This window comes from Carlito syrichta, unplaced genomic scaffold, assembly GCF_000164805.1.
Source record: "Carlito syrichta isolate Samal-C Ts95f unplaced genomic scaffold, Tarsius_syrichta-2.0.1 Scaffold307284, whole genome shotgun sequence".
Classification (NCBI taxonomy): Eukaryota; Metazoa; Chordata; class Mammalia; order Primates; family Tarsiidae; genus Carlito; species Carlito syrichta.
The window spans coordinates 361,638-372,403 of NW_007251380.1; the positions used below are offsets into that span (position 1 = coordinate 361,638).

Sequence of the window (10,766 nt, forward strand, 5' to 3'; positions counted from 1 at the left end):
CGACAGAGTGAGACTTCAACTCAAAAAAAAAAAGAAATTCTCTTCATTCTTATCCTCTTGTACTAGCAACATATAATTCCAAATGATGAACAGTTCAGTTGTTGAATTTGGATCTAAATATTACTTTTATCACTAATACATTAGTATTAAATTCCTCCTTGTCATGTTTAGTAATTTAATAACAAGATTTCCATTAAAATCATTCTTTGCCCTAATTATGTAGTGCTTCACATATTTATAGCATGACAGTAAATAGTACCAGCATCTATCTTGGTCAAGCTACTCAAATATCACACTTCACTTCACCTCTCCCTAACCAGTTCACCTAGAATTTAACCAGATACCTTATCCTTCCCTGTGGAATCTACCTCTTAAATATTGCTCAAATCTGTCTACTTATTTACTATTGCTACCACCCTAGTCCAAGCTACCATCATCTCTTGCCTCACATTTACCCTTAACTCCTTCCAAATAACTCTCTATACTGTAGTCGGAATGATCTTCTTAAAATGCAACCTGATCATAACACAGACTCCTCTCTTTAAAAACTTTATTGGCTTCCCACTACCCTTAAAATAAAAAACATAAACTTCAACATATCAAGAAACCTAGGTATGATCCAGCCCATGCCAACATCTCTATCCTCATTTCATGTTCTCTTTTTTTTTTTTGAGCTGGAGTTTCACTCTGTCACCAAGACTGGCAAGCAGTGGCACACTCACGGCCACCACAGCCTTGACCGACTGGGCTCAGGTGATCCTTCCGCCTCAGCCTTCCAAGTAGCTGGGTCTACAGGCATGCACCACCATATCCAGCTAATTTTTCTTGATTTATTGTGGAGATGAAGTCTCACCAAGTTGCCCAGGTTGGTATAGAATCCATGGGCTCAGGCCATCCTGTAATCCCAAAGTGCTGGGATTACAGGCATGAGCCACAGCGCCCGGCCTCATGTTGTTTCTCTTCCCTCTTCTTCTACCTCTGACCTACCTATGTGTCAATCCCATATTACATTAGAGTTCTCTGTTACAAGCACTTATAGGTAATTTATTTTCTCACAAAGGAAAAGATGCTCTTTATAAAAGATTCAAACGGTACAGAAAAGTAATGAAAAGTTCCTCTTCCAGAGATAATTGCTATCAATAATTTCTTTTTCACTCTCCTAGATATTCCTATTTAAAGTTACACAACACATATACTTACTTTTTTAAAATGCAAAAGGGATGCTACATGCATTGTCACTTGCTTTTTCAAAATGTTTATATAATAGACTTTCCATAGTAATACGTATCGATATTAGTGTGGTATTTTAGAAAGTTTGTAAAATCTATAAACAAACCTGTTTTGGATGCACCACCTACAAAATTCATTCTTCACTCCATCGGGAATGTTGACCTTAACTGTCAGTATCTTCAAATTTTCTCCACGATTAATTGCCAGAATCTGAATGCAAACATATATGGCAAAAACTGATATTCCACAAAATATATAAAACAAACCAGGCAGCTATCCAGCCAAGAGCTCTATCTATTTTTTACATATTTACTTACCAAAAATGTAGTTAAAAATAATTTGTTCACATTTTTTTCAAGTTAACATAACTCCCTAATAAAGAAAATCATAACATGCTTTTTGGAAATAAAACACAAGTGCAAAACCTATGTAACACATTCATAAGAAGAAACTTGGGTGATTTATTTGCTTAAATTTTTATTTATTTATTTTTGAGTCAAAGTCTCACTCTGTTGCCCAGGGTGGAATGCAGTGGCACACTCACGGTCACCCCAATATCGACCTGCTGGGCTCCGGCGACCTTTCTGCCTCAGCCTTCCAAGTAGCTGGAACTACAGGCACATGCTACCACACCCAGCTAATTTTTTGATTTATTGTATAGATGAGGTCTCACCATGTTACCTACACTGGTCTCGAACCAGTGGGCGCAGGTAATCCTCTTGCCTTGGCCTCCCAAAGTGCTGGGATTACAGGTTTGAGCCATCACGCCCAGACAAAACTTTGGCAATTTAAAATCTCATTTCAGATTCTTCAATTAAAAACTGATCATCTGGAACTGGTAGGGCATAGTTTTTACAACCGTGAAAAGATAACTTGTGCTAAGATAAACACGTTTACCAAGTAAAATATTTAATAGCTACTAATTGTTACCATTTATTGAAAACTTCCTAATTGTAGAGCCCATTTAAACATCTTAAATATATTATATCAAGTAATCCTAACAGGCGGGGCACTGTGGCTCAAGCCTGTAATCCAAGCACTTTGGGAGGCTGAGGTGAGTGGATTGCCTGAGATCGTGGGTTCAAGACCACCCTAGGCAGTTTGGCGAGACCCCGTCTCTACATTAAATCAAAAATTAGCTGGGCATTGTAGCATACACCTGTAGTTCCAGCTACTTGGAAGGCTGAGGCAGAAGGATCACCTGAGCCCCGTGGGTTGATGCTGGGGTGGCTGTGAGCGTGCCAACGCACTCCAGCCTGGGCAACAGAGTGAGACTCCAACTCAAAAAAAAAAAAAAAAGAAAATAGAGAATATCAACAAAACCAAAAGTTGGTTCTTTGAAAATATCAACAAAATTGACAGATCTTTTGCTAGAGTAAGCAAGAAAAAAAAAAGAGGGAACTCTCAAATTACCAAAATCAGGAACAAAAGAGAGGTCATTATTATAGACCTTATAGAAATAAAAAGTATCATAAAAGAACACTACAAACAACTCTATGCCAAATTAGATAACTTAAAATGGACAAATTTCTAAGACACAAAATGTCAAAAATCAATGAAAAAAGAAATGGAAAATATGAATACACCTATAACAAGTAAAGACACTGAATTAGTAAGTTTAAAATTTCCCACAAAGAAATGTCCAGACCCAGATGGCAGCACCATCAAATTCTACCAAACATTTGAAAAAACTTTTCCAAAAAATATAAGAGAAGGGAAAACTTCCCAACTCTTTCTATGAGGTCAGTATTATACTGATAGAAAAACCAAACAAGGCAATTTCACAAGAAAACTACAGACCAATATTTCATATGAATATAGATGTAAAAAATCCTCTGTAAAATACAGAAACATATAAAAAGGATTATATACCAGGGTCAAGTAGAATTTATTCCAGAAATGTTTGGTTGTTTAACACCTCAAAATCAATTAACTTAATACATTATTATATCAATACAATAAACAGCAAAACTCACATGACAATCACAACAGAAAAACATCTGACAAAATCCAGCAGTTTTTCATGATAAAAAAAAATTCAACAAACTAGGGATATAAAGCAAGTTCTTCTACCTAAGAAAGGGCATGTAGAGAAACCTCACAACTAGCATCATATTTGATGGTGAAAGACTGAATGCCTTCCCTCTAAGACCAGGAACAAGACAAGTATGTCCCATCTCACCCCACTGTACTGGAGGTTCTAGCCAGGAAGAATGGAGGGAGGGCATCCAAACTGGAAACTAAGAAGCAAAACTTTCTCTATTTGTAGCTTTTTTTTTTTTTTTTTTTGAGTTGGAGTCTCACTGTCGCCCAGACTGGAGTGCAGTGGCTGCTCCCAGCCACCGCAGCCTTGACCTGTTGGGCTCCAGCAATCCTTCTGCCTCAGCCATCCAAGTAGCTGGAACTAACATGATCTATATAAAAAATTCCAAACAACCCATTATAAAATGATTAGAACTAACAGAGTTCAGAGAAGTTGCAAAGATCAATATACAAAATTAATTTCTACACAGTAGCATGAAAATATTTTTTTAATTCCATTTATGATAGCAAAAAAGGAATAAAATATTTTTGATTTTTTTTTTTTTTTTTGAGTTGGAGTCTCACTCTGTCGCCCAGACTGGAGTGCAGTGGCATGCTCCGGCCACCGCAGCCTCGCCCTGCTGGGCTCCGGTGATCCTTCCGCCTCAGCCTTCCAAGTAGCCAGAACTACAGGCACGCACTACTATACCCAGCTAATTTTTGGTTATTGTAGAGACAAGGTATCACCAAATTGTGAAGGTGGGTCTTGAACCCGTGAGCTCAGGCAATTCAGTCGTCTTGGCCTCCCAAAGTGCTGGGATTACAGGCTGAGCCACTGAGCCCAGCCTGCAATAAATTTAATTTTTAAAACAGTACAGAACTTATACTTTGGCCCTTCAATAAGGCAGATTTGAACTGCCCTGGTTCACTTATGCGTGTTTTTTCTTTTTTTTTCTTTTTTTTTTTTGAGTTGTAGTCACACTCTGTCGCCCAGACTGGAGTACAGTGGCCGCTCCTGGCCACTGCAGCCTCGACCTGCTGGTCTCTGGCGATCCTTCCGCCGCCTCAGTCTTCCAAGGAGCTGAAACTACAGGCACGTGCTACCACGTCCAGGTAATTTTTAATTTATTGTAGAGATGAGGTCTTGTCAAGTTGCCCGGGCGGGTCTTGAACCTATGGGGTCAGGCAATTCACTCACTTCGGCCTCCCAAAGCGTGGGATTACAGGCTGAGCCACCGAGGCTGCCCGTGTGTTCTTTTTTCAACCAAACATAGATGGAAAATACAGTATTTGCCAAGATGCAAAACACTCGTATAAGAGTTGACTTTTCACATATGCAGGTTCCACAGGGCCAAACAGATTGTAGTACTTAAGTATATACAGATTTGGGTATACGCAAATGAGTCATGGAACCAATACCCTGTGTATACCAAGAAACAGCTTTAATCTGAAAACTGCAAAATATTGTTGAAAGAAATTAAAGAACTAAATAAATAAAGAAGACATACCATATTCATAGATCAGAAGGCCTAATATTGCCAAGATGGCACTATTCCCCAAATTGATTTACAGATTCAACACAATTCCTACTAAATCCTAGCTAGCTTCTTTACAGGAATTTACAAACTAATTCTTAAATTCATATAGAAATTCAAAGGGCCCAGAATGGTCAAGTCAATCTTGAAAAATTAAACCTGGAAGAGTCCCACTTCCTGATTTCAAAATTTACTACAAAGCTACAGTAATCAAGATGGTATAGTACTGGCATAAAGACAGATAAACAGACTAGTGGAATAGAATTTAAAGTCAAGAAATAAACCTATCCATCTAGAGTAAACTGATTTTCAACAAGGGTATCAAGATAATTCAGTGGAGAAAAACCAGTCTTTTCAACAAATTGTTCTGGGACAACTGGATAGTCACATGCAAAAGAACAAAATTGGACCTCTTCCTCACACTGTACATAAAAATCAACTCAAAATTGATGATAGACCTTGATAAAAAGCTGAAACTATAAAACTCTCATTAAATATATAGGAAAGATGGCCAGGTGCAGTGGCTCACACATGTAACCCCAGGACCTTGGGAGGCAGAGGTAAGAGGACTGACTGAGCCAAGGGGCTCGAGACCAGACTGGGTTACATGGCAAGATCTCATCTCTACAATACAGTTGGAAGGCTGAGGGTGGCAGTATCACCTGAGCCCATCACTTTGAGGCTGTGGTGGCTGTGAGCAGTGTGTGTGTGTGTGTGTGTGTGTGTGTGTGTGTGTGTGTGTGTAAAGCCTTCACATGGCTGTGAGCAGTGTGTGTGTGTGTGTGTGTGTGTGTGTGTGTGTGTGTGTGTGTGTGTAAAGCCTTCACATTTTAAGTAATGAAGCTTTCTTAGATATGACATCAAAAGTATTATCAATAACAAAAAAATAGACTGAACTTAAACATAATTACAATTATTTCGCCAAATAATAGAAACAGGAAAGCAGAAAGAAGACACACAGTGTGGAAGATAATTTTTACAAATCATGTATCATATTAGGATATCTAGAATATATAAAAAACTTACAACTCAACAATTAAAAAAAAACCCAATTTAAAATAATTTGAAGAGACATTTGTTCAAAAAGTATGTACAAATGACCAGTCAGTACATAAAAAGATGCTCAACATCATTAGAGAAATGCAAATCAAAACCACAATAAGAAAAGATGAACAATAAGTGTTAGTAAGGATATACAGAAATTAGAACCTTCACAAAGTGCTGGTAGGAATGTAAAAATGGCATAGCCACTTAGAGAAATAACATGGCAGTTGCTCAGAATGTTAAACATAGAGCTACCTTATAAGCCAGCAATTTCACTCCTAGGTATATATCCAAGAGAAATGAAAACATAAGTCCATACAAAAACTTAGATGTAGACGTTCATAGCATTATTCGTAGTACTCAAAAAGTAGAAACTACTCAAGTGTGCACTGGCTGGAGAGTGGAAAACCCATATAATGTAATATTATTTGGCAATAAAAAGGAATGGAGTACTGATACATACCACAATATGTACGAACTTTATTATGCTAAGTGAAAGAAACCAAATGCAAAAGGCCACATATTGTATGATTCCTTTAAATGAAATGACCAGAATAGACAAATCAATAGAGCAAGACAGTAGATCGATAGATCCCCATAAAGAAAGGAAGTATTTGGGAGAAAACTAGATAGGCTGCTAATGGGTATAAGGTTTCTTATTGTTCTAAAGTGTTCTAAAACATGAAAATGCCTTAAAACATTATGGTAATGGTTGCACAACTCAGTAAATTTACTAAAAAGCATTGAACTGTAGAGTTCAAATGAGAATTATATGTGATATTTTACTTCAAAAAAGCTGTTATAAAATAAAAACGCTCAATGCATCCTTTAATAACAAACATTTTAATACTGATATTTAATAGCAAATATTTTAGTATCAAATATGGAGATGCTAAATTATAATCACAAATTAACCAGATAATTTAATCAAATACACCAACAGCCTTTATTAAATAGTATTTGCTCTAGTTTATAACTACATCTATATTTCATATATTAAAAACTAAAGAAACAGCATTACTTTAATATAAATTCAGATTTTTTTACTAATTATTCCTAATGGCTTTCCCCCAATTAATCTCAATGAATGGAGTCTTGCTAAACTAAGTTCTTCCCTTGAAGGGCACAAACTGCTATTTTAACCATTTTATCACATTGCTATGAGGATAGCGAACAGAAACTTATACTTTTTATTTGTGGTAAAACAAGCTTAAAATAATTCAACTTAATATTACAAGAAAATGACTTAATCTGAAAGTTTCTCAATTTGTTTTTCATGTTGAAAAGTCAAAAAAGGAATGTCTACATATTTTTATAACTTTATACAAAATTTAAAGCTATTTTAAAGTAAAATTTCAAATATCAAATTGTCAAACTTTAAAAAAGTATAGAGCACTTTTTTCTTTCCTTTTTGTATATACTTAAGAAATTTTTAAGGTGAATATCAGCAGAAGTAATCACTTATAAGTTTTTTGTTTGTTTGTTTTGAGTTGGAGTCTCACTTCTTCACCCAGGCTAGAGTGTAGTGGCAAGCAGGCTTACCACCATCCCAGCGTCGACCTGCTGGGCTCTGGGGATACTTCCATCTTCTGAGTAGCTTGAAATACGGATGCATGCTACCATGCCCGGTTATTTTTTATTTTATGGTAGCGATGAGTCTCGCCAAGTTGCCTGGGCTGGTTTCAAACCTGTGGGCTCAGGCAATCCACTTGCCTCGGCCTCCCAAAGTGCCAGGATTACAGGCTGAGCCACCAAACCTAGCCATTAGTAAGTTTTTAATACAAAAGAACCTTTAGTTTGGGCTAAGCGAAGACTTCCTTATTTGTGATAGGTTGTGCCAGCTTAGTAAATAATAGTTCTTCATTCAAGAACTTCATTTAGGTACAGTATAACAATATAGGGGGAAAGTATTCTTTAATTCTGATTTGTATAAACACAAATATCACGTAATATCATGATCCATTATTAGGATTTTTTTGCTCTTTTTTCACAATAACTAGTAATGTAACAGGTCAAACTTACCCCAAAAAATTCTAACACAGGAAGAACACATGGAGAAGAAGGGAGTAGAGTAACAAATAATAGAGCTTGGGGCAGAAACTGAAGTTGAAAGTGAGTAGTGAGTTAAAGCAGAATTACTGCAGAGGAAGGTATTGAACAGGAAAAAGCCAGTGTGAGACACAGGAGTGCGACATCAGTGAAAAACACAATGAAAAAGACAAGGAACAGAATGAGAGAACATGAAGACTAGGTTACACTTTATGTGGTAGAAAAGACCATACTAAAGAATTTGGGGAAGAAAGAAAACAAGATGAAGCTGGAAGAGTTCATGCAGCAAACAACTGTAACAACTATTCCCACAGTACTTGGAGAAAGAGTTACAGGTTAACATTGGGCCTTTACCACCGTCTTTCATCATTGTCATTCACCTCTGTATTGTGGGGTACTCTATGCCAGAATATCTACAGAGGCTGAAAAGTAGGGTTCAGAGATGGGGACATGAGGTCTCAGCACTTATAGGAAGTGGGAAGCTACCTTTGTGACCTAGCAGATCACCACTCTACTCTACAAGATAACTAAAAAGTTCTTCTTGAAACAGTACTGTTTTTTAAAACTGACATTCCCCAAATGCTCTGCTTTCTCAGGCCTCAGTTTAGTCACATTCAATTATAATCTTCAACAAAATATTTTCCAGCAGAAATTAAAAGTCTAGCTTTTAAACAGAATAAAAGTACTCACATTTTTCCAAAAGTGCAATAAAATTAATTCAACATAAAGAGGACAAAATATGACAGAAAAAGGAAAAATTCATTTCTGCAAAAGGAATTTATGTATTCTTAATCATGGTACAGTTAAAAAATATTTTTCATCATACTATACTTGTATGAGTAGACTGTAACTATAAGCAGTAACTATAACTAGGTAAGTAAAATTTCATCGTATTAACATTTTTTTTAAACTACTGAAAATATGTACTTCACCTGATATGATACAGTGTACCCAAAAGTAAAACTGACAACTCTAGATATGATAGTGAAACATTTCAAATCTTCAAAAGTGCAGGGGCCATGCCACCTCTACACCTCAAATAGGACTCAACACATAATAAGCATTGAAGAACTATCTATGGGATAACTGAAGGCTCTTCATGTCATGTTACACCAAGACAAACAAAAATTTTTCACATCTGTGTCATCATAAGTTAAAAACAATTACATGTGGAATGATGAAAATTAAGTATCACATATGCAGTCTAGTCTTTTCTATTATCATCTCTTTATCAGTAAAATGCAGATAGAAAAATAAATTTCAAAATTATTTATTGAGAACTTCCAGGTTTGAAGAACACCATCCCCCTCACCTTCCCAGAAGAACCATAAAGCCAATCAAGAATAAACAAAACATGACAACTTTGTCATTTCTAAGAGGCAGAGAAACAGACTGGCATCAGATTTCTCAAAAATAACATAAAAAGGAAGTCAACAGCAGAGCAACATATTCGAGAAACTTAGAGAAAGGAGTATAAACAAAAATTATTATACCATGCCAAGCCGTCTTTCAAGTATCAAAGTCATAGAAAACAATTTTGAATTTCTCAGGAGCCAGAGTCTACAATACACAAAAACCCTTTAAGAGATATATGCTAGAGCAGAGGTCAGTAAACTATGGCCCGGGGATCAAATACAGTCTGCCATATGCTTTTGTAAATAAAATTTTATTAAAACACAATCGTCTTCATTAATTTATGTATTGTCTATTATTGCTTTCATGTTACATGGCAGTTGTGCAGTTGCAGCAAAAGCCCTCTGGCTCACAAAGCCTAAAATATTTATTCACTGGACCTTTCTAGAACCAGTGTACCAACTCCATACTAGACTAGAGAATAAGTTTCATTCACTCAAAAGACTGGAAAGCTCTGGGAAAAGGAATAAGGGCAGGCATTTCACATAATTGTAGGGCTGATTAAAACAAGAGTGGGGTCAGTGACTATTAAGAAAGCATTAGCTGCAATCCTATACCAAAACAGAATTTAAGATAAAAAGCGTTAAACAAGGTAAAGAAGAAAACTTTTTAATGCTAAAATCCCACATTCTGGTTTTCAAATAGAACAAGAGGCACCGATACTGTACTTTAAAGATGTTGTTTGGAGTAACATCACCAAAAATAGTGGAGTAGGGAATTCCAAAATTCCATCCCTCCACAAAAGTAACAGATAAGTTTGCAAAAACTTTCTGAATCAACTTTTCCAGAACTCTGGAATCTAATAAAAAATGTGCAGGCTGCCATGCTTTTTTTAAGCTCTGGCCACCATGTTTTCTTTAAGCTTTGGCCCCCTCCCAATCTTGGGGAGGTGAATCTGCCTTCTCTTTCTCTCTCTCTCTCTCTCTCTCTCTCTCTGTCTCTCTCACATCTGTCTTCTCCTTTTCTCTCTCTCTCTCTCTCTCTCTCATCTGTCTTCTCCTTTTCTCTCTCTCTCTCTCTCTCATCTGTCTTCTCCTTTTCTCTCTCTCTCTCTCTCATCTGTCTTCTCCTTTTCTCTCTCTCTCTCTCATCTGTCTTCTCCTTTTCTCTCTCTCTCTCTCATCTGTCTTCTCCTTTTCTCTCTCTCTCTCTCTCATCTGTCTTCTCCTTCTCTCTCTCTCTCTCTCTCTCATCTGTCTTCCCCTTGTCTCTCTCTCTCTCTCTCTCTCTCTCTCTCTCTCATCTGTCTTCTCCTTCTCTCTCTCTCTCTCATCTGTCTTCTCCTTTTCTCTCTCTCTCTCTCTCTCTCTCATCTGCCTTCTCCGTTTCTCTCTCTCTCTCTCTCTCTCTCTCATCTGCCTTCTCCTTTTCTCTCTCTCTCTCTCTCTCTCTCATCTGCCTTCTTTTCTCTCTCTCTCTCTCTCTCATCTGCCTTCTCCTTTTCTCTCTCTCTCTCTCTCTCTCTCCCTCTCT

At 36.9% G+C, this 10,766-nt stretch overlaps 1 protein-coding gene across 1 annotated transcript in view; it reads right to left on the minus strand.

The window, feature by feature from the left end:
* The window catches only part of SRBD1 (S1 RNA binding domain 1), a 237,641-nt gene that overhangs the window by 186,486 nt on the left and 40,389 nt on the right, over positions 1–10,766 (minus strand). The window contains exon 10 of the mRNA XM_008064317.2: positions 1,337–1,440. Coding sequence (XP_008062508.1) covers positions 1,337–1,440 — 104 coding nt within the window. The remainder of the gene's footprint in view (positions 1–1,336; positions 1,441–10,766) is intronic.